Genomic DNA, 25,138 nt, shown 5'->3' with positions numbered 1-25,138 from the left:
TAAGATTGTTACTGTATATAGTTTAACTTCACTGTTTTAAGGATACGTTAATGACATGCATTCTTTTTTAAAATACAAATAAACAAGGAATGCTTCTACCTTAAGATGGGGAAATTATGTTCATCTTGAATACGGCTGAAGTGAATTAGGTTGAATTATTTAGATCAACATACTTACTATTTTGGTTTACTAAAATACTGTCTCGATAAGGGAAAGGCCTGCCAAACTACCCATGAAAGACACCTAAGTCAGTTTTTACTCCTTGCATACTAGAACAGGCATAAATTATTCAAGCAGTAGCTCTATTCATCTTTTCCTTATCAGACCATCTGTAGAGAGTTAGCAGGTGCTACATTTGGAGCTTTGCTTCTACCTTGAATAGCCACCCTGCACCCTAATTTGCAGAATATGGAAGTTTTGTGTTGTACTGAGTATTTGCAAAACACAAGTCTGATTCTGCACCCCCATGCTTTGTTTTGCAAAACAACAAGAAATACTGCTATGCAAAATATCTGTACGCTTTTTTTTTGCTGTTGACACAGGTGACCTTCTTTTCATATTCTCCTAGGCTTTAAAAATATTTTTATATTTGCATTTTCTGTTTTCTTGACCTCATTAAATGTAGACATGAAAGGCAATAAAATTAATCATGTGACTTCCTTGGGAAATGTACTTTGCTTGCAACTTGTGTGTATAAGTCCACTGACAGTCTTAATCAAAGGATTTGTGAATAGGCTTTTCACAAGAGAGCCAGAATTCATGTAGGCTGCAGTCTAATACCCACTTACTTGGGAGTAAGCCATACTGAACTCTGTACGATAGACATGGATTGCAGTACAACTTTTTCTTGGTCTGAGGAAACTTTGTTATTTTGGGAGGTTCTTTATTCTATTAGTTGTATACATCTTGCAATTGTGTATTGTTGTTAAAGGTAGATATGGAAATGTTAAGTACATATTTGAGTTGTTTGGATCAGAAAGTGATTATTTTGTCCAAGAAATTATAGCTGCGCTGTTAAAATTGGTGAGCCATCTGTTGCAGAATATGAGCACTGATTGCAAAGTGTTTTGCAGGTATCCCTTGCCACACATGCTAATTCAGCAAGTCCAGTGGCTCACACAAGGGGAGGTCTCATTTTCTCCCCCAGACTCATCATTTTTGTGTCTTCAGTATAGGAACCAAATATGGAAGATGAGCAGTCTGAAAACTGAATAATATTTCAGGAATTCAGCCCTGACAATAATCACTGACAATTAATTCTGTTTTTTTACATTGAATTTGTGCCACCTAACTATTTTCTTAGTGTGGGGGGCTCATGCCCAATTATATGTTACGTTATGGATTTTCCATAAAAGAGGAGGCTGCTTTATGGAATGTAGCCCCCCCCGGGTGCACAAGACCCTGCAGAGGCCTCCCCTGGTGCCCACAGTGTCCCCTTGCCTCACTGAAATTAGACTTTGAGAGAAACATCCTCTTGTAGTTACTATAATAGGTTGTGTTGTGTGCTTGTTTGCAGTATATGTGTGGTTCTCATCTGTTCGCAAATGTGCCCACAGGCCCCAAAATGTTGGCAACCCCTGAGGGGGGAACAACCATTGCCCTCCAGATGTTTTGGACTACCACTTCCCAGCAGCTGGGGCAAATGGAGGACAGTGAAGGGGCTAAGGTTGCTATGGAAGAATCTTGTATTACTTTACCAAAGGCAGATCATAATTGGATTATTTCTGGTCACCCATATCCCAATTCTTTGCAAATAATGTGACATGAGCTCTGTAATTGTTTTTCACTGTTGGTTTTTCTGTTGGCTATACAACATAAAAACCATTTCATTTGACTATACAGTTGCTTTAAAAAACCTCATTATGTGTTTGTTTTTAAAGAATCTTGTATTATAACTTCTAGTAGTTACAATATAGAGTAGCCATCTTGGCTACTATGGTTGTTTATATTTGATCTACCACTGTACTGTTTGATGTGATCATCATCTAGAGGGCTGTTTTGTAGCTAATTCTGGGACAAGAGTGAACATACAGAGAATTCTGTCTTAGGGTATAGTTTGTTTCCCTTTCTAATCTTTGGATTCCTTGTAGCTAAGTGATTTTAGGCAATGAGTGGCAATTTTATATGATAAGATGTCATTTAACTGTATTGACTAAAAGCACTTGAATGCCCGTTTTACTTTTTTTACATTCTGCTGCCTACATTAATCCAGATCAGTAGGTACTGGAAGTAAATGGAGATCAGATAGGCTATGCAACCATAAGGAAAGCACCCTGACTCTAACTAGGTGGGCGGAAGGGGAGAAAACAAGTTTTTGTCAGTCTTTTGTATTGCAGCAGCTGGATTCACTGTTGCTATAGCAACACACCACATGATAAGGTGTATTAGATTGCTCTGCTCTGAGCACAAGAGAGAGAATGATCACTAAAGTTAAAGGTTACTTTGGAGTTCCTTGCTTATAAATGTTTATGGGCAAATGGTCCAGCTCCAAAGAGCAGAATTAGTGCTGTGTTGCTGTTTTAAACAATAGACTCAGGTAAGCTAAACACTGATCATTTTTGTCTTATCATTTTACTTCTTCCTAGTGAAAATACAGGACTCTATTTTGGTTCTTGTGTTTTGCAGATGTATTTATTTGTTGATTTCATAAAGTTTGTAAGCTTCAGAAAATGAAGACAGATGTTCCAGTTTTAAGTGATTCTTAAAATCTGAATCACATAAAGCAACAGGTTTCTTTTATTATAGATTCTGCTAGGTTTTCTAGGTACTTCACACTCTTTGCAATTCTAACTTATTGAATAGTGGTTCAAAACAGCTGCCATGTTACTGGTCGAAATGAGTGCTTCACTTTTAACCTTTGCAGGAGTTTATCAATATGAATTCAATCTTGGTTTTGCAAAGAGGTTTTTTTTATAAAAAATGTTGTTTTATACATACATTATAATTGACATACAGACAGTCACTTGTTTAATTATTGGATTTAAAATATTGTTTAGTGGTGATGGTATACTTGCAGAAAATTGTTTCTTAGAGCAGTTGGTTTAGTACAACTTGGCTGGAAAGGATTAGGCAGATAGTCCTACTATGAGTTTTCAACAGATTATTTTTCCAGTTCTTGGACAGTCATAATCAAAACATGATTAAGAGATAGTTACATTCAGAAAAGACCAGTCCCTGGAGAGCAAGTCCCAGGATTTCCCCCTTGGCTTGCGAAATTTAAGTACCAGCGTGCGTTAGAGTGCTTTCTGACATCACTAGCAATTACTCAATACAGGTACAGCACAACCACTAGTCATGTTTGCTCAGGAGTTTCTAATTGTATTCAGAAGGGGTTAATTCCAAGTCTGTATATGTTTTGTAGCCTTGCCCTTCTTGAATTAAATTCAATATGATCTGCAGTTCTCAAGGGAAGATGTGAACAGGTACTTTATGATGTATCTGTAAGATTTGTATATGTAGTTCTGAAACAGCTGACTATTTGAGACATTATTTGTTTTATTGCCTATTAGGGCAGATGTTTCTTGGGGAAAGTTTCTTCCTTTATTGGGGCAAGAATATTATTTTTGGTCTATCTCAAAATGTACATGATTTGCTTGTTAGGGTAATGACTACTTTTGCCTTGGATCTAAAAAAGCATGCAAAATCTGTTAAGATTAATGTGCTGAAAGTCATCTGGATTATCCCTGAGCATATATATTTATCAGGATTTTAGTATTAGGAATAGATTCTCCTATATGTATTAGCTGCTCCTTATTGTATGTTTTTGTCCGACTTAAAACAAATAAACCTAAACTGCATTGAGCATCCGTTCTAATTGTGCTGCTGCGGAACAAAGATATAAAGAAAAGCACAGCAAATTATAAAGTAAGATGTTTTCATTATTAACCCATTCATCTGAGGTTAGGCAGGTATAAAATGCTAATGACATTGGATTAAATAGTTTAATCAGATCTATTGTTCAAGTGCAATGAAGAGACTTTTTGCAGACTTTGGGCTTATCCACACTTACTTTTGCCTCACCCTTTCGAGGCAGAGGTCTGCGCTTTAATGCTGCATGTCCAAGTGTTTGTGGGGGTGGGTTGCCCCAATTTTCCCTGCAGAAACCTGCTCTTTAAAGCCAAATTGTAGCAAACACCAATTTCAATTTTCCATGGATGGATGTTTGCTCCAACTGAGCTTTAAAGAGTGGGTTTTCATGGGGAAAGCTTGAGGCAACAACAACAAAAGCTCAGACACAAAATGTTAAAAGCGGGGATTTCTGCCTGGAAAGAGCAGGGCAAAATGTAAGTGTGGATAAACCCTTACTTTCCTTGAAAGAGTCAGGGACATAACTTTCATGTTAAAATACTGCAGGGTAAACCCAATCCAAGGAAATGGACCTCACTAACAGTTATTGTTGAACAGCGGCTTTTGCTTCCATTATATAGCTGTATATGTGTATTCACATAGATAAACCTCCATATTGCCAAAACTAGAGTGGAAGCAGCTACAGAAGAGAATTGTCATGCTCTTAAGTTCTCCCCATATCAAGGTGGAAAGTTGAATGGCTTTTCAGTGATCATGGTGTCGCCATCAATCACAGATAATTAAGCCAAATCTTCCATCCATTCCAATATAATTAAGCTTCATTATCCACCTATTGCATTAGTGCTTTCCATTTTTCTTCCTCTGAACACCCTAACATTCTGTGTCTCAACAACTCTCAGCCATAGACTAAATTCATAAACTCGTCTATTCTACCTGACTGCTTCATAGAGCAGACCTTCCCAACCTTGAGTCCTCAGATATTGTTCTGCTGCTAGTTCTACCATCCGGACAGTTGGCCTTGCAGGTGGGGAGTATGAGAGTCATACTCGGACAACATCTGGAGATCCAAGGTTGGGAAATGCTGTTTTTCCCACCCTCTTCAGGGGCAGAAGTGAGAGCTGCTTGTATAAAATAATGCTGTGATGTTCCCCAATTAAAATAAGTGAAGACAGGCATTTTTGTCTTTGATATTCATTCAGGATCTAGAATCTGCATCTCAGGAAGCTTAACTTTTCTTATATCTGTAGGCTTAACCGCCATCAAAATTCCTTAAGTTGATAGGAGTTCCTTTTCCCAGTCTCTTTTTAACAAAAATGACTTGATCTTTGTACCAGGGTTCCATTTAGATAAAATATAACCCCTGCTCTAAAAACCTACATTGGTTGCCAGACCTAATTCAAGGCACTCACATTAGAGTTTATTGCCCTAAACGACTTATGCCCCCAATATATGAAAAGCTGCCTCCTCGCTTGCAGACCCTCTCGGACACTGCATTTGGCAGAAAGGGCCCTCTTGAAGCTTGGGTGGTAGAGGTCTGAGAGCATAGCTGTCAACCTTCCCTTTTTTTTTTTGCGGTAAATTCCCTTACTCCAGCGCCGTTTCCCGCTGCTTCCTGCTGCTATTCCGGATTGTTAGATATCCCGTAGACTGTCCCCGGGACAGGTGAGGCTGCTGATCCCTTATTTTCGAAGCTGCTGATCCCTTATTTTCAAATCTGAAAGTTGACAGCTATGTCTGAGAGGGAGCATTATCTGAGGCAACCCTTAAGTTGTGGAAGTCCCTCCCCACAGAGGTGCAACTGACAACTTCATTTTCGTACCTCTATACCCTCGCCTTTGAAATGTGACATGTACACTTTCAGGAACCTCCCTTTTTGTGATTGTATTTTTTAACTGCAGGTTTTAAAACTGTTTTAAACTTTATTTTAAATTGTTACAACCCACCCTGGGACCTTAGAGTGAATGGTGGGTAATTAATTAAAATAACATGGATGATGATGAAGAAGAAGATGATAAATATTGAAAGCTCACAAGTTTTTGTCATGACGTTTTGGTATTTTAATATTCTAACCTGGAAACTTCCACACTTCTGTGTCTGTAGAGATTCTATGAATATGTAGAATCTACCATCATGTTAGTGGGTCACCAGTTTCATTTATATTCTGATGGTACTCAACCACCAACTCTCCTATGTTAAATCAATAAGCTTCTTTTTTTGGCCAAAATAGCCTTTCAAAGCTTTCTTACAGCAATAAAACAAAAATTAATTTAGAGACAACAGAGGAGATGACCAGCAATAAAAATAAAAAGCAGGAAGCCTCCAACAGTAGCAGTAAAAACATTCCGGGGGGGGGGGTTATTTAATATTGTTCCCACTATATCTTCATTGTGCAGTTTTATATATATTATATCTGGGACAACTATTAAAGTTATTGGACACAGGGTGAAATAAGGCATTTCAAACCCTGTGATTCCATTGTAATGTAGAAGGGAGGGCATGTGGATTGGGAGTGCTTCAGCCTTTACATACCACCAATATATCTCCTGCAAGGGTCCTCCTCACCCCTGTATTCAGACTGAGCTGGATCCATTGTACAACTCTTTTCCATCTCCTCTATTGCCCCCCATACCCACTGAACAGCTTATACTACCGAACACTATGGGCTGTGTCTTACAGGGCTGCAGAGGGATGGTGGAATTGCTGGAAAACAGGCCAAGGAATCTTGCATTGCTCTCTCAAGGTTACTAATTTTGAGTGCTATTCCCCTCCCACTTCAGCCCAGTAAGACACTGCCAATAATATTTAGTAGGTGCCCTCTGGAAAAGCTTGGTGGGGTACAGGGGGATGCAGAACGAGGAAAGGAAAGGAAAAATCAGTTGTGTTGAGCTGTCTTCCACTTGTACAACCTTGGATAAAACCTATTATCTTTGCAAATGTCGACTTCAAAGCATGCGTTTGCTGAGATGACTCCTGCTTTCTCCCTTACCCGCTTTGCCAAAAACTTCTCTACGTCATCAAAGTTTTCCCCTAGAAATGTCTACTGTGAGAGATCAAAGCAACTAAAAAAAGAGCATCAATTATTCATATGCTGTTTTTATATTGACTGAGCCATGCTCATAGAAAACTATTTCTGGAGTAATTGTAAAAAATACAACATTCTGTCAATTTATGGAGACAAAATTATATATTTTGCCTGAGTATGTTCAAAGTGTGATGGTGTGTGACGCCATAGATGCTAGTTACCTAGGAAATGGGTTAACGTCTAATATTTTGAAAGTGGGATTGAGGGGGGGGATAACTTTGGTGTATTACTTTACTCTGGGATATCTTCCTTCCTTAGCATTTCAAAGGGAAGATCAATTTAGAAAATGAAACTGATGATTGAGATATTCTGTTCCCAAATTAGAAGGATTGCTATCACTATGACAGATGCTCAGAACTTGTCCCTGCTTTGTTTTCAAGACGCATTTGCATTATGTTAAAGGGAGAGAAACAGTAACATTTACAATGCAATCCTAACCATATCTAGTTCAAAGTGAGAGCCAGTGTGGTGTAGTGGTTAAGAACTGTAGTCTCGTAATCTGGGGAACCGGGTTCGCGTCTCCGCTCCTCCACATGCAGCTGCTGGGTGACCTTGGGCCAGTCACACTTCTTTGAAGTCTCTCAGCCCCACTCACCTCACTGAGTGTTTGTTGCGGGGGAGGAAGGGAAAGGAGAATGTTAGCCGCTTTGAGGCTCCTGAAGGGGAGTGAAAGGCGGGATATCAAATCCAAACTCTTCTTCTTCCTCTTGCTGAATTTAGTGGAGTTCGTTCCCAGGAGGGTCATGGGGTTAGGATTGCAGCCTTAGTGGTGGAGGACAAAATTGCATGTGGCTCATTCAAATAGAGAAGGTAGTGGACACTTACACATCAAATATATAGCAGACACATTGCCACATTAATTTGTGTTATACTCAGTAGCATCTGAAATGGATGCGCACTAACTTTCTACCATGTGTACATAATCCGGAGTACCTGAGCCAATTAAAAAGCATAGGCTCTTCAAAAATTACAGGGTACATTCCAGACAAAAGCCAGATTTGCATGAGGGAGAGGCAACACTGCGCTCCCCGCAATCCATTGCAACGCCATCACCATCTCCACATGTGATGGGCGAAACTCAGAACCTTGGAGTATTAGGATTCTAAATCAGGCAGGGAATGTATACAAGTAGAAAGGGCTGATTATTACGACATTCAGCCCCCAACACACAGAAGGTTTAGGGAGTAGTGATTGGAACATGCCATAGTTGGAACACTCCATCCTCCACTCTTCCATTGTAATCCCCCACCCCTTTTTCTTAATTTGCAATGACCATAATTTTGTAAATGTGTTTGGGTTGCATTGGAGCAAACCAGGATTGCCTCAAAACTATGGCTCACTAAACAGCTTCAAACTAAGGCTTCAGTCATGATTAGGAGGCAATACCTGATTGTCCCAGCTCCAGCTGAAGCTTGAAGCTGAAGCTGAGGCTCCAATACTTTGGCCACCTCATGAGAAGAGAAGACTCCCTAGAAAAACCCTGATGTTGGGAAAGATGGAGGGCACAAGGAGAAGGGGACGACAGAGGACGAGATGGTTGGACAGTGTTCCCGAAGCTACGAACATGAGTTTGACCAAGCTGCAGAGGCAGTGGAAGACAGGAGTGCCTGGTGTGCTCTGGCCCATGGGGTCACGAAGAATCAGACACAACTAAACGTCTCAACAACAACCTGATTGTCCCTAACCATAGTTAACCTGATTCAGATGTTAATGTCAAATTATAGTTATCACAAATGATAAAAGGGAAGGTTTTGCAAGAGGGGAGGAAGGGCAATGCAAATGAGCCTGCAGCATGTTCCCAATCTTTAAAATATGATTTGAAGACTTGGAAATAGGACTTTGAAATTTTACCATTATGGAAAAAAGGGCAAAATCTTAGTCATACAACAAAAAAAGACCAGGAAGGTGGTTTTAAAACAGACGCAAAATTTACATACAGTGATACCTCAGGTTACATACGCCTCAGGTTACATACGCTTCAGGTTACAGACTCCGCTAACCCAAAAATAGTACCTCGGGTTAAGAACTTTGCTTCAGGATGAGAACAGAAATCGGGCTCTGGCGGCACAGCAGCAGCAGGAGGCCCCATTAGCTAAAGTGGTGCTTCAGGTTAAGAACAGTTTCAGGTTAAGAACGACCTCCAGAACGAATTAAGTTTTTAACCAGAGCTACCACTGTACTTGGAATCAAATATAGCATGTCTTGCCTGTGAAGAATACCATGGTTAACAGTCCTTGGAAATGTTGTAACCACTAGCTGAACTATTAGCTTTCACTGATATAAGAGTTCTCATACCAAGAAGCAATCATCTGAGGCTATCTCCTGAAGAACATATTTCCCCAGGGCCTCAGCCTTTTAATTATAACCTTAAATTGATTTCTTTTCAAAGAGTTTTCAGCTGGTTTCAAGCATGGATTGGAAGGTGGAGGAACACTTTCCTTGAGTCTAGAACTTTAGTCTTAGAGTGGCTCCTCTCGGTCAGCTGTAAGCAGAGTTTATCAAACTTTGTTCAGTTTGAAGTTCCAACTCATCATCTGATCAAGTAGGTTTTCACCTGTGAAAGCTTATACCATTTTACATTTAAAAGTTTCTAAAAAGTTGGTCTTTTGGTTGTTCTAAGCTTCTGTATGTTTTACATCTGTTGCTTGTCACCTAGTGACTTGCTGGTATTAGGTGACTAATAAATTTTAAAAATTACCAATCAACCTAGGAATGGTAAAATTCTTGTGCTGTTGCAAAACTCCTTGATTGCAGGAGTGAGTGAGTTTGAAAAATCTACCTTAAGCAATTTCATCAAATGCAAACCCACAATTGACTGCTGATAGCAGTAGATTTTCCCCACTTTCATTTTTGTTAACTCAAGGATTTGTTTGCTACATTAATATAGCCATTGGTCCCAATTCAAAGAGATAATATACTCCATATCAAGTTTTTTTCTTTCCATTTTGTACATTTATTAATACTGTTTGTCTTCAGAATTCAGCAGAGCTAAGAGACAGATAACATTTATTGGAATGAGTAACCCAAATGACTACATCAAGGCCATTCAGTTAATTTCCTCTCTTTGTAAAACAGCCTGTAATTTCCAATCCTGAGTTATCAGACGTGACTAAAGATATATAAAAATGAGCTGACATAATGATGCATGAATTCTCCCCAGAGTGATTGCACCACAGCTGTTGTAGGAGGATGAACGGAGATTTTGGAAAACATTTCTGCTGAAAATCTACAAGACTTATATTCAGGCATTGCTCCTGTATGATTGCATGAGGTTTTTCAAAACTTGACCAATGATGGAAAATTCCAGTAATGATTTTGGTCTTCTTATAAAGGTTAGGTTCATTCATTTCAGTGGGTCTTCTCTGAGTACCACCCAGTGACACTAGATAAAATTAATAGGTGTAGTCTGGGTGACTCATGAGTCTGACCAAACTGCGGGAGGCAGTGGAAGACAGGAGTGCCTGGCGTGCTCTGGTCCATGGAGTCACGAAGAGTCGGACACGACTAAACAACAACAAAGTCTGGGTGACATTCTTCCCTTGCTGATAATACTCCTAGGGAAAGTTCTCTTAAGTACCGCTCTTTAGATATGGCACATGAGATAATAACAAAACACATTGTTCCTATATATAAGCATGTTGTCTTAATTTCAGGGTTACTTTAATCCAGGCAGGTATGTTTGTAGTACTGTATCAGACAAAAAACAAACAATACCCTGTTGAAATGAGCATGCATTTTGGCATCTGTGTAACATTACACACATACGAACCTACAACACCACTGCAGCCTGATTTTTTTAGGACAGAGAGGAAAGGAACAGTGTCAGAAGAGGTACTTCTGTTAATTAACTGCAATTGAGAGCCTGGGCCGCAACTCTGGATATTTGCATTGGACATGTCTCATTTTGCATTGACAGTCTCAAAATGTATTCTTCCTTAAGTGTCATTCTGACAGTTAAGAAACAAGAACTTCCATGCCAGTTGCACTGTAAGAGGTTCTGCATGTGGGTGCTTTAAATATGGTCATGTGCAATACAGTATCTTTCTGCTGTGTTATTAGAGAACTGTACACAAAAAGAAGGGGCTTCCTTTGACCAGCAAAAAAAAAAAGAGGGATTTTGCAAGAGCAAGCCATTTAGGTATATTCCTCATGATTTGTGAGGTTTCAGATATCAAGTTCCATTTCCTGTCTAAAAGTCAGTTGGGAATTCCCACTGAGGCAGAGGACCACACTTTGCTTCAGCTGATCAGTCTATATTGTAGCCAGGATGGATTTATTTTAATTGGCTAAGGGACTGATCCTTCCCCCCCCCCCGGAATATTCCTTGCCTTGGCTGGGATTTAAGCCATGAGAGTATCTTCTTGCAAATTACATGTGTTTTGAGTTGAGGGTTATGTTAAAACTTTCAGGAAACCTAAAAGCTCTATAGTGGAGACTTTGGACTCAGCTACATTGGTAAAGAAAAAGTGCTTTATGTGTGTTATAACACTGTGACACCAGGTGGAGCCCTGTCTTTTGCCAACATGATTTGCCTTTGAGGTTTACAATGCGCTTTCCTGAAACACTTTTCTGATGTGTCTAGATCCAGCCTTTTATGAAAGAAGAAGGGTGGGAAGTAACATGTAAGGGAAAAAGGATTGCCTTGTCACCAGAATGGCATATTTCAAGCTTCTCAGTGAGAATTGGGGGAGGGGACGGTCTTCAGTGCTTAAAAGCTGACAATTAAATTGAGCTGTGTAAACATCTTCTCCTGTCAAAGGAAGCTGCATGCAACTAGAATCAAGACCATGCAAATGGTTGGTGTCAGGATCTCCCATTCTTGTCCACATTCCTCTTCAAATTTCCTGTGATTTGCATACGGGAGGTAGAACACTTCCAGTGATGTGCTCCACTGCAGTAGAAATGTTTCCCTGCAGCTGTTTCTCTGACAACATCACATTGATGCTACAGAAAGTGAAGGGGAAAAGGCAAGAAGTGCCCTGTGCTCAGCTGCAGCTTACAACAGCAGAATTAATTTCCCCCTAGGACGTTGAGATCACTTCTGCCAGAATCTGGAGGTTTTGGAGGCCACAGCAATTTTTGACAACTGTCTCCATCAGCGGAGAGAATTCAAAATGTGGGTGACTAAAGAGAGTAGAAGCTACGCTGATGGTTTCTCCAGTTACCATTTTTTATTCCCATATACAATAATGTTCAGAGCAGTCAGGTGCATTTCAGAGCTCTTTTACATGGTCCAGAAAATGATCCCTATTTGTACAATGCTGCTCAAACACTTCCAGCGTGGAAATCTAATCAACACCTCTGATTATTTATAATTATTTATTTTATCATTGCATTTATATCTCACGTATCCACCAATGAAGTCACAACAACCCCATGAGGTAGATTAAGCTGAGAGTTGGCAACTTGTCCAAAGCCACACAGTGGTTTTGTGGTTCATGGCCAAGTGAGGATTTGAACTCTGGCCTCTTAGGTCCTAGTCCAAGACACTGACCACTACACCACACAGGGTGTGCCCTTTTCCTGCAAAACTTCACAGGCAGTGCTGCTTACTGCTGTCCATGAGTATAGCATTGCTTCTGTGGTTGCGTAATATTACTCTTTTGTGTTTGTATTGCTTATAATGGTTTTGTATCTAGTGTACGCCATCTTGGTGCTCTTTATGGAAAAAGGTAACCGGTTTTCTAAATAAATAACTAGTAAATCTGACCAAGAAAACTACTACCTGATGTTTGTTCAGATGGCTGCCTTTTTCTAGACTTCTTCCAGTGATGTTGCTCACTGCTGAGACTGCTGCATATCTTCTTGCTGGTATCTTTCAGCGGTGTGTTGAACAGTTTGTTCGCAGCACCTGTGAACTGCAAGTTCACTACCTCTTTGGTCAGTTTTAGTTTGCAGCCTGCGGGGCACATTGAGCAATGAAAGAAGTGATCAGGGCACGGTGTCTAGAGCCCAGCTGAGTTCACCATTTTGCTCCTTTGTTCTTTACCTACAAAGCAAATTGTGAAGTGAAAGACATCAGAAAGCAGTATGATTTGTCACAGCACAACTAGGTGTGGCTGGAAGAATAAAGCAGTTGAAAGGGGCAACATGAGAGAGAAACAGAAAGTACAGAAAAGAGGGGGAAAGATCAAGGAAGGAGGGGAGGGGAGAAGATGCTTGGAATGAGAGACGTGTGTGTTCAATGGCCATTAAAACAGCTTCAGATGACTGTGAGGTTTCCAGACAGATTCTCAGGTGGTGTAAAATAATGTGACAATATTGGGGCTATATAAGCTCATGTCAGCTATGGATTTGTTTTAGAAATACCTATCATCCCGAGAGAGCAGGATTTATAGGAATACATATTCCCCTTAATCTTTTCTAGCCTGTTGCCAACAATACTGAGCAAGAAAGGAAGGCTTTAGATGTGCATTTAATCAGTAGTGGGCCGTATGCTGGTGGCAGCACTCACCTGACCTCCCAACAGCTGAGTCACTATTGCTTATCAGGAGGGGGAGGGGAAGTCAGTGGTGCAGATTCAAAGGCAGAGTCAATCCTTCTGTTATACTGGTGCATTATCACTGCACCAACTGCCTCCTCCCCTCTCCTTCCCAGATAGCAGAAGCAGCTCAGCTGTCAGAAGGTCACATGAGGGCTGCTGCCCCACCACTCTGTGGGGCATTCAGTTCCACCATATTTCTATATGCACGGTAGTCTGCATCACAGTACAATACACATTATAACACAGGGAGAACCCATCTGGGTTAGACCAAAGATCCATTGAGTCTAGCATTGTGTTCTCACTGTGACCAACCAGATGCCTGTGGGAAGCCCACAAGCAGGACATGAGTACAACAACACTCTCCCAATTTGCATTCCCCAGCAACTGATACTGCCTCAAGTCCTGGAGGCAATGCGCAGACGCCAGCAAATGGTCTAATAATCCCCTTTTAAAACACTCCAGAGGATATGCCTTTGCCAACTTCAAGTAACACATTGCAAAGTATTATGCCACTGAAGAGAGAGACCTGTGTGGTTGTCATTGCTACTGCATTTTGTGGGCCGTTGTTATAAATTGTGTTTTCTCTCTCACACACAAACAATTAAGTATATGCTTGAACACCACCTGGGAAGTTACCATTGCATGTGTTCCCACAATGTGATTGTTTTGCCACACTAGAGAAATGTATACTTCACATGGGGGGCGGAGATTAATACTGAGTTTCTTTTCATAGACTTTCACAATTAGAGTATCATTCTCCATTTGCTTTCTTGGCCCAGCCAAATTCTGGAGGTTGTGCTGGGGGGGGGGGCTCATCTGACTAGCAGGAGCAGGAAGCAGGTGTTCCAATGAAGGACACATACTTTTGATGGGAGGGAAGAAGCAATCGGTAGGGTTTGTTTCTTCAGTTCAAAGCATTATTTTATGGGTAAAAGCCACCCCAAGTGACTACGTAATATGACTGCCACTGTGTGCTTTCAAAATGGGCCAAGAAAACAATGGGAATGATTATGTGAAGACACAGCATTATTTCCAGGAGAACTGTATGAAAAAAATATGACTGCCCCCTTTCCCCCATACAATGCTCCTGAAAAGAATCTCCTCACACTAATAAATTTTGGGTTATTAGAAATGTTCTTTTTCAACTGCACTTTGTACTGCCTACCATACCAATAATTTTTCCAAGTGACCTTAGCAGGTGAGGGTATCGGAGAAGAATAGGGTCAGTCTCTAGTAGTGTGTTTTGGTTTCAGCTGTGTATTAGCACTGTTATTGAGCTGTATATGCTATATGTTTTCTTGGTGTCCTTGTATAAATAAATTTTATGTTTAATGATGCTGTACATCATTCTGCCCTTTGTGTTATTGTAAAATAATGATGAATAATGAATAATGTTGAATAATGAATAACAATTAATTAGAGTAAAAGTAATAAACTGAGTTCATTTTGGGGGGAAATTTAGGAACGTAACCAAAAAAACCACACAAAAACCTCCAGTTTAATTTAGGTTTCCATCATTCTAATTTCTTTTTCTTTATTAATAATTACTATCGCACTGAAGATGCAAAATTTTTACCAGCCTTATCTGCCAGAGCTATATATAGGTCACTGCTAAATTCCAGTTTAGTGGAGCAAGCTTTGCCCAAGGCCACCTCAGAGCAGAGAACCTAAAACTCCCTAATCTTGGGGCCAATAATTTTGTGGGAAACATGCAATTAGATCTGCCAATTTATAGTTTTCTTTTCCTAAAACTAGCTGCAAGGGGGATGGTGATTTGAATTGGGACCATAGTAGGTGTATGAGAGGGTTAACCCTTTCTTCCAGCCACAGTTCCTAAGTGCCAATATCTTCCCCCACCCCTGAGCTACTGTTAAGACTCTGAGAGGAAAACGACCCCCTCATACTACCTTGAGGAACACACAAATGAGAAGAAAATACAGGCTGCTTCACTTGAAGAGAATACCCTCAGCACCTCTTCCTAGACCCTCCTGGCCTGAGACATACCTCTCCTGACTTCCTCAGATTTAGAGGATGAGCCCTCAATAATACTTTCATCCCATCCACAGTTTAGAAATTTTGAGCCAACTGCAGTATTGACCTTGCCAGCCTACATAAATCCTCATATGACCTCAGCTCTTGGCTCAGATAGAAACTTCCAAAGTGCAGCCAGCTGGGCCTACTGGAGACCTTTGTCTGCACCTAGCTTAACCTGCTTCATCTTTTTATTGCTTATGCTTCCTCTATGAGCCTCAAGCTGCATCAGAACAGGTTAATATGGAGGCAAGGGGCCTGACTACTGACCTATCAGACCACTTCATCCACCTCTTGGATCCTTATTTGTCTACTCCAGAACTTAACCACCAGCCTGTTTTGACCTCTTTGCATCCTGGCAGTGTCATGTATGTTTTCCACTCCACTGTTCATAGCAATGTGAGGTGACTTGCTTTGGAAAAGGGAAGGGAAGGGAAAGGGTTACTTGAGACCTGTACTGAAAGCCCAATCCAAATTCCCCACTGCACTGCTGAGCAGAAGAAAAATAGCTCAGGAAATCAAAGTACACAATGTGTAGTTTGGCCCAAAGAAAGGAAGGGAGCCTATGGTCCTCCAGATATTGTTGGACCTTCAGTCCCCATCCATTCCAACCACTGTGACCAGTGGGTGATGGGAGGAGCAGTCCAGCAATATCTGCAGGTCAAACTGGGTGCCCTAATGCATAATAGTTTTCACACAAACTTTTTGAGGAGCTCATAGTAGTTCTGGCACCGAAATTTTGGTTTCTTTCAGGCAAGTTACTCTTAACCTAGAAGGTTAATGTGCAAAGTGAGCATTGTGTCACACTGCTATTGACCTCCTTGAGAGTTCCAGTGAGCATAGATTATGGGAGGCCTCCTATAGACCTCACATGTGCCTTCTTGGGTTCTGTGAGGGATATAAATGTAAGAAAATAAATAAATGATGTCAAATATGTTCTTGGTTAATTATTTTTGCATATTCCCTGTAATAAGTTTCCAGCTCTATATTAATCATGGACAGCAAATTAAATGTCTGATCTATGGTGATGTATTTTTTTATCAGCTAGATACCGAACAAGCTGGATTTTCTCTGGGGCGAAAAACAGCATAGGTTTGTATCGAAGTTGGCTTTATAATGAAGGAGTTTATATTAACCTGCTGTAGTAGAATATGTTGAGAAGATAAACCAGTATCATGTGATGAGCATAAAGAAGAATTATTCAGTTAATTTAATGGAATGTTCTAGGGCAGGAGTGGCTCGCTGTGTGAGGCAGAGCTGCAGCATAGCCCCCATCCCCAGCAGCAGTTCTTATTGATGTACCTGTACAACCCTGAGTCTGATGTAGCCCCATGCCTTCTGGTAAATGGCAGCAATTGTGCTGCTGAGAGGCTGTTGCTATGGCTCTGCCCCACTGGGTCAGCCACTCCTGTTCTAGGATGAAATGTTTAAAGTACAACTTAGCTCAACAAACACATAGGTAGGTGAGAAGAAGAAAGAGATTTAAAAATTGCATTAATTTAGCACTTTGTTTCTCTGCTTTGAACTTGTGTTCCAACAGAATTCTGTGCACAACATTCATTTTTATTAATATCAAATTATGCATCAGTAGCCACATACTAATTTTGGCTTCTATTCATCACTCAATTTTTTAAAAACCAGCTTTCTTCACAAGAAGTAGAAACTTGATGGTTAGATTTTCTTTCAATACACAGTGCCCGTTTATAAGTTAAACTTTTTAACTTTCTGAAACTATATGCCCTCCCTATAAAAAAATGGGTTTCCTAAGTGGTCAACATGCTAGTACTGTGAGCTCTGTTGGTACAGTCACTGCAAGAATCCATACATCACCATCCAACCTCTTTGCACTGGAAGAACAAGATGAAATTTGGAGGCCCTTTGCAGGAAGTTGGGGGCATGAGAAGGGCTGGTGGGAGGCTGGAAGCAGCTTTTGCCATCCATGATCTAAGCCACTGTCATCTTCATCAAGGACCCTGTTCCCCAATACAAGGTAGGAATTGTGTCAGTGGAGTGGATGAAAAGTTCCAAGATTGGAAAATGGACTTGCACTCTGCTTCAATATAAGCCAGGGCTTCCAGTCTGAGCTGTTGTAGTAGCCCACCAACCTTCTGGCTCAAGCAGGTTTTCACAGAATTGTGGGAAGGGACCCAAAGGATCATCTAGTCTAGCTCCCTGCAAAGCAAGGATCACAACTATAGAATCACTGACATGTGTGTTTTCCATTAACATTGGAGCTATGATATGTGGCTCTGTCTACAGTGTTAAAGAGCAGTCTTAGAACTAATCACTATGGAGAAAAAACAATTTTTTGGTGGCTTCACCTCATTAATCTCTTCAGTGAGAGCTACGTGAATGGAGTTTTTTAATTGCTCATTTTATTTGTTATTTAGTTGTCATGTTAGTTTGTCAGTCGCCTCCTGCAAATCTCTAGGCAACTGTCTCTAGGCAATGCACTACACGAGTATTAGACAAACATCAAAACACATCAAAACACAAAAACCACAGTTCACACTAACAATCTAGCCTACCATAGAAATACTGTAAATATCATCCCCAGGAAAAAAAATCAATTCAGCAATTAGAAAGAGCTAAAACACCCACACATAAGCTGAATCCATCTAATTGATGTTTGTGTGGCAGAGACTAATATTAAATAAAATTTAGAGAACATTAAAATATGGTAGAAGGATGCTAAATGGCCTCAGAGAAGAGAAACATCACTGCCTGGCCCCTAATAGGCATTAAAGTGGGTGCCTGGTGGAGGGCCGTGAAAATTTGTGTTCTGGGCTTTTTAAACTTGTCTACCCATACACTATCAGAAATCAAAGGGGCACATTGGTTGCCAGATGTTAAGTACATTGGCATTGTTTTCAGCTCTTATACCCACTAGTCAGTTATTTGAAGATCTGTTTCAGGCAGTTTTGTATTTTGTGGAGCAATGAGAAAAAAATTTAATCTCCCCCATTATTATTATTATACAAATATCATATGTTTGGGCCAGAATTTCACCTTTACTTACCCTGCTGGTTATGATGGAAACTGTCAGCAGAGAAACAATAAGTGGTGCCCCAGTCGAAACAATGTAATGATAATATTCTAATATACCACATTTCAGACTCAGAACCACCGAATTATTACAAGGCCAGCAATCCTACCCAACCTAATTCTGTCACTGATCACTTCTTTTAAAGTGAATTTGGTTTTAATCATGCCACCACTAGGCAGTTCAAGAGATCCTATTGACTAAGTAGGAGCTTAATGACATGTGAAATGTTGCAGCCTGCCTTGTAGCCCTGCCTGGCCAAATCAGCAACATGAGAGAATGCAAAAGTCAACACGCATTGTCTTGAGGAAGAGCCTTTTGTCTTCATGATACTTCTCTTTCAGAACTTCATACTCCCTCTCCCTGCAGCTTCACTCTGGCTTTCTTTGGTAGATGTCATGTTTTCCCCTGACCTAGTCAAATGAAATGAAAAGAACCCTGAAGGCAAGGGAGATACAGAACCTTGAGCTGCTATCATATGTGCTTTTCCTGTTATACAGGACACATTGAGCAAGTACAACATTTAAAACTGGCCTTCCATGAAAGGGTATGAAATGTTGCTGCCATTATGATCAAATCTGCTTTTCAAAAAACACACCAAAACCCACACTTTTCCATTATCCTGAGAGTTACATTTCTAAATGCACCTCTGTGAACAGTACCCTTGGCATTTCTTACTCATATGGTGCAGGGCAGATTGATGTTGACATGTTTTGAAACACACAGAAAACAGGCAGGGCAAATAGCTATATTTCAAAACATTAAGCGTTTGGAAGTAAGAGTTACCATATTTCCCATAACAATGTTAGCTTGCTTTCTAATGATGTGCTGAGAACAGAGAACACCAATGGGACCTGCAAGTAATGCTGAGACTGTATTGCCCCTACACACAGGAGTGTTCTTGCTCAGGTTTGCAGCACGCCAACTGGACCTGCCTCCAGGATAAAAGTTATAAGGGGCTCATGCAGACCATCTCTTCTGCTCCCTGTCCCTAGTTTGGTGTGTTTGCCAGCCAAAGCTCAACACATTGTGGGTTTTGGAGGCCCCTGAACAGTTCTCACAGGGCTGATGGGGTGTCGACTTTTGAAATTGTTCCTTTTTTAATGTGTTGTGCTTCTCCATGCCTCTGGCTTCATCTGAGAAGGCTGGTATCTCCATCTTATTTCTTAGCTACTACTTCAGTTCCAGTCCTGTTGGCACTCAGCCGAGTTTGTTGTTAGAGGGAATGATTAGCAATATTACCTGTTTGTTGTTGTTTTTCAAAGTTATTTTCATGAACCATTAGAGACCTATAATGAAAGGTAGCACTAGCTCATCTAATGGGCGGTTTCAGTTACTTCTGGAGTATTTCTAGAGGTGTTTGTACAGCTGGCTGTTTGTCAATGTATGTGGATTAGGATTGCCATTTGATATATCCTTCTTGATTTAGAATGGGATTTAGTGACTGCTACATTTTTATCATGTCATTTCTCTAAGCATAAGGGCAGAGTGAGTGAATGAATGCTGGTGGTTTCCATTCTAGGTGGTCTCATAAGAACACAGCAAGAGTCCTTCTGGATCAGACCAAAGTTCTATGTAGTACAATATCCTGTTCTCACAGTGACTAGCCAGATTCCTATGAGAATCCTATACCAAGCAGGGCATGAGCACATCAGCACTTTCCCTTATATTCAGATGAACAGTAGCTCTGGTGTTCGAGGTAGCACACAAAATCATGGCTAGTAACTTTTGACAGTCCCATCCTCCATTAATTTTCCTAACCTCATTTTAAAGGAGGCCATCACTGGCTCTTGTGGTAGCCAATTCTATGGTTTAACTATGTGCTGTGTGAAGAAGTACTTCCTTTTGTCTATCTTGAATATTCCAATATTAAGCTTCATTGGATGACCCCCCCCCCCGGGTCAAGTATTATTAGAGAGGGAGAAAAACTTATCTCTATCCAATTCCTTCTCACCATGCATACTTTTAGATGCCTTTGTCATTTCCTCACTTTCTCACCTTTTTTCTTAAACTAAAAAGCCCCAAGTGTTGTAACCTTTCCAAATACAGGAATTGCTTAAGCGCATTGATCCTGTGCCCCTTTTCTGAACTGTTTCCAGCTCTACTTGGTCCAAAGAGAATAGGCCTATTTACCAGTCCCAGTTTCAGATGCAGATCAGAATCAATCAGATCATGTACTTCTCAGAATTTTGCAGTGCAGTTTCAGGTTTAAGACATGTGCACAGAAATGCTTATTTTAAGGAAAATGCATGGAATACATGAAGAATTCATGTAAAAAGCGTATCAAATGTTTAGAATTTCAGTGTGACCTTTTCATGCTTCTGTAAAAGAAAAAGAAATACTTAAAAATGGGACATGATAGACCTGTGATTGGGTACATGTGAACTTGACATAAAATAGTTTATAGTGAAATAAAAATAAATGCTGCTTTTATTACCAGCAACACAAGTAGGTCAAAGCATTATTTTCAATCCCATCTTCAAATCTTACAGAATCTCTGGAAGAGTGTGTATAATGGAAAGAACCTGCTGGGATTGTCTCTATATTATTTTGATAGAACAGATGAATCATGAAGATTAAATTTCATTTTTTGTAAGATGTAGATGTTTGAAAAACAAGGCAAAACATGAGGAGTCAGTTACTGAGTTGCTATACTTGGTGTGGATTAACAGCTCTCCTCCCCCCCCCCCTCACAAAACCATAGGTAGTTCATCTACATGAGTGCAAACAAATGCTATAAGTGCCTTGCAATTATAAGTAGCCTTAGGAAAGAGCAGGCAGCAATTTTATGATATTGCCAAAGATTAGTGCTGAAATGCTGAAATGTATAGCTGAGAAATACTGCCTGCTGGAGAAATGTTTTATTAGAAGAAATGTAACAAGGGATTCACGATGCAGCTGTAAATCCATTAAGGCAAGTAGGGCTCTTCAATAACCTTTCTCCATTTCAGCTATTAGCTTCAAGGATTGCTGAACTTGGTAACTTTGCAAATGTGGTTTCACCCAACACAGTAACTTAACCTCCTCTTCACCAGCCTGTATTCAGGTCAGAAATAAGGAGACATGACTTCGCTAAAATGAGTACAGCATCATCTATTTTGTATCAGAATTTATTTTATCTGCACCAATCTGCTACTGGAAGGCATAAACATAAAAATGTTACATCCTTGATATCCTGCTGGAGTTTTTTCTAGATAAGATAGTTGCAAGAGCTGAAGCCAGCTGCAGTATAATTTTCTGTTCATGTTTTCTTAAGTCAAGTGGGGAACCTTTTTGACTCTGTGAACCTTACCAGAATTGACCTCATGGGTCCACCCAGCTGTCAGTCATGTGACATCATCATAATACCCTATGGATGACAGATGAGTGGCCCTGCCTGATTGTCAAAATCCCTTGCTGGAGCAATGTTAAAATGAAGAGGAAGGTGCTTCAGAGAGTAGTTTGGCAAACTGCTCCCTGAACCACTTCCCCTCTCCTATAAAAGTCACTCCAGATGTGACTTCTTTGTGCAGCAGTGGGGGTGGGGGAGAGTTTGATTTCTTTCGCTATTGGCACCTTTCCCAAGGAACAGGCATGTGCACTAAGAGCAAGCAAACCCAGTAGTTTTCACCTTCTTTTGGTTGTGTTGTCACCTTCTTTTTGGTTGTCTGTTCCAAGGAGAAACAGGCATGCACACCAAACTGAGCAGGATTTAAAAACCAAATGTCAGATGTTAAGTGGGGGTTAAATCCTGCTGGGAACAGGCACCTGCAAAAGAACAGAAGCGATGTCAGCTAATTGAGAGGTTGCTGTGGTTTGCAGAAAATGACCTCACAGGCCAAATTGGACCCATTGGGGAGGCCAAGACTGGCCTTTGACCCAGAGGTTCCTCAACCCCTGCCTTAAGTCTACGTGGTCAGCAAATTTCAACATACAGTAATGTATTCTGTCTAGTCATTCTTGCTATAATGGTCACCGCAAAGGAAGCTTGCCCCTTTTCAAGTCTGTATGGTTTTCAAATTTCCTCACATTTTTATAATACAGTGGTACCTCAGATTCAGCATCTTAAAAAGTAGAGACATCACCTTGCCAACAAAGGTCCGTATAGTAAAAGCTATGGTTTTCCCAGTAGTGATGTATGGAAGTGAGAGCTGGACCATAAAGAAGGCTGATCGCCGAAGAATTGATGCTTTTGAATTATGGTGCTGGAGGAGACTCTTGAGAGTCCCATGGAATGCAAGAAGATCAAACCTCTCCATTCTTAAGGAAATCAGCCCTGAGTGCTCACTGGAAGGACAGATCATGAAGCTGAGGCTCCAATACTTTGGCCACCTCATGAGAAGAGAAGACTCCCTGGAAAAGACCCTGATGTTGGGAAAGATGGAGGGCACAAGGAGAAGGGGACGACAGAGGACGAGATGGTTGGATAGTGTCTTCGAAGCTACCAGCATGAGTTTGATCAAACTGCGGGAGGCAGTGGAAGACAGGAGTGCCTGGCGTGCTCTGGTCCATGGGGTCACGAAGAGTCGGACACGACTAAACGACTAAACAACAACAACAACCTCAGATTATGAACTTAATTCGTTCTGGAGGTCTGTTCTTAACCTGAAACTATTCTTTATCTGAGGCATGCTTTTGCTAATGGGGCCTTCTGCTGCCGGTGCACCACCGGCATGCGATTTCCGTTCTCATCCTAAGCCAAAGTTCTCAACCCGAGGTACTACTTCTGGATTAGTGGAGTTTGTAACCTAAGTGTTTGTAACCCGAAGCGTTTGTAACCCGGGGTACCACTGTAGAAAAATTATTATCTGTTTAAAATAGACATCAACCCATGGTAAAAAGCCTAGTAGGGACAACTCAAATGCAGTATTTCACATTGACTGCCTGTGAAAAGGGTTTAGCAGTTCATCTTAAAACAAGAGGCACCCTGAGCAAAATGATGAAATGGTATGTTTAAAAGTTGGCACTGATACTTTCAAACAGAACCAAACATTATTCTTTGGAAGAGACAATGTTAGAAGAAAGGAGGTGCTTGAGGGCAAAATCTAAATCATACATTGTTGACAAAGATATCCCCAGTGTTCTTTGGATATATAACAGGGGGGAAATAGTACACTGGAACATTTCAGACATTTTTGCAAATGTGTTCAGCTTACGAATGATTCTGAAGATATGTTTAATATTTTTGTTGTCTAGAATGATTGAAGACTGTGGGAAAAGAGGAACCACCATGGCAGAAAGGAGACAGCTGTTTGCAGAAATGCGTAAGTACTGTGGCATTCTTCCCCCCAGTAGATGAATTCTTTCTTGCAAAAGACCAGCAAGACAGAATGTAACTTTGGTAAATATTGCATGAATTTGTGCCTTGGGCAAATAGGCAGTTGTTCTGCAAAACAGTGGCTTTAAAGTGCTTTAAAAGTGCTTTTAGTGTGAGGCAAGTTGCAAGAATGTGTACTTAATTGACCTAATGCTGTCTTTTTGTAGTTCTGTGGATTATTTAAAAGCTGGTTTTCTACCATATCAGTTACTGCTAAGAGATCCAAGGTGAGGAGATGTGAGAGAGAGGGAGGGGAGAGGGCTTGGAAAGAAGAAGGAGTGTGAGCAATTCTAAGCACTGGCTCTCATTTACAGAATCAAATGTCAAGCATATTTGGTGATCCTCTTTACTGTGGATGCCCTGTACTTTTGAGCCCTAGACTGAAATTTTCCTAGCTTTACTAAAGTGTCTCAGTTTTCATTTTCTTAATTAAAGTACGTTAACACTGTCCTGATTAGAAATGCTTTCTGTCACTGAGGAATGGCAAGTGCCAACCCCTGGATGCAACTTTAATTTCAAATAAATATGCTGAGCATTGTCATCCTAGTGTGTAAACTGTTTTGTAAACCTTGTGTTTGTTTTTGTATCAGACGTGTGAAGTCGATCATGATTATTTCCATTTCACCAATGAGCAATTGAAGCTGAAATATAGTGAAAAGTCAGAACCTAGCCCATATTTCCACTGTGGAAGTCATATGCAGGTCTTTTCAAGTCAAAGCCAATAGTCTCTTCATTGTACTCACTTATATTAGGAGAAAAGTGAAGCTTTATCACTTTTTCTCCATTCAAAATGGTCTCTACCAGAGAGTGTGAGGCAACCTTGGCTATATCGTTCAATCCAGCAGGTCTTTACAGAACTATGATGTATAAAACTGGATAATACAAATTGGATTTAGGGTGATTGCAAATGTTGGTGATTATAAACATACATTAAAAAACTGCTTTCTAGTTAACCAAAGAAGCTCTCAAGAAGTAGAGAGCTTCAGAAGCTGAGATTCTTGATGAGCTGACTGCTAATCAAGAGGGTCTCTCCTCCTTTGCCAGATTAGATGCCAATATGTTGGTTGCTTTACAGAGTAAAGCTACCTTTACCTTCTAGGAACAAGGACCACAAGTAACTGAAGCTGACAGTACTATGTTTAAATAAATGTTGCAATGGGTTGGATCCAGACAAAGTTGGCTGAGGTTAGTTCTCATGTAAATTAATTGTGCCATTGAATTAAATGGGACCTAACTTCAACTAAAGGGACGCGGGTGGTGCTGTGGGTTAAGCCACAGAGCCTAGGACTTGCCGATCAGAAGGTCGGCGGTTCGAATCCCCACGACGGGGTGAGCTCCCATTGCTCGGTCCCTGCTCCTGCCAACCTAGCAGTTCGAAAGCACGTCAAAGTGCAA

General features: G+C 40.6%; 1 protein-coding gene across 27 annotated transcripts in view; it reads left to right on the top strand.

Annotated features, from left to right (window-relative positions):
• The window catches only part of DTNA (dystrobrevin alpha), a 192,650-nt gene that overhangs the window by 85,340 nt on the left and 82,172 nt on the right, over positions 1-25,138 (top strand). For 24 of the 27 annotated variants that reach the window (XM_053396232.1, XM_053396251.1, XM_053396230.1 and 21 more), the window contains one exon: positions 23,623-23,690. In XM_053396232.1, coding sequence (XP_053252207.1) covers positions 23,623-23,690 — 68 coding nt within the window. Of the gene's footprint in view, positions 1-2,423; positions 2,537-16,448; positions 16,497-23,622; positions 23,691-25,138 lie in introns of those variants that run through there. The other 3 variants (XM_053396242.1, XM_053396239.1, XM_053396240.1) reach the window with 2 other exon arrangements.

The sequence above is a fragment of the Podarcis raffonei genome, chromosome 7, assembly GCF_027172205.1.
Source record: "Podarcis raffonei isolate rPodRaf1 chromosome 7, rPodRaf1.pri, whole genome shotgun sequence".
In the NCBI taxonomy this organism is placed as follows: domain Eukaryota; kingdom Metazoa; phylum Chordata; class Lepidosauria; order Squamata; family Lacertidae; genus Podarcis; species Podarcis raffonei.
The sequence above is the reverse complement of the archived record's forward strand: the minus strand, read 5'-3'. Positions and strand labels throughout refer to the sequence as shown.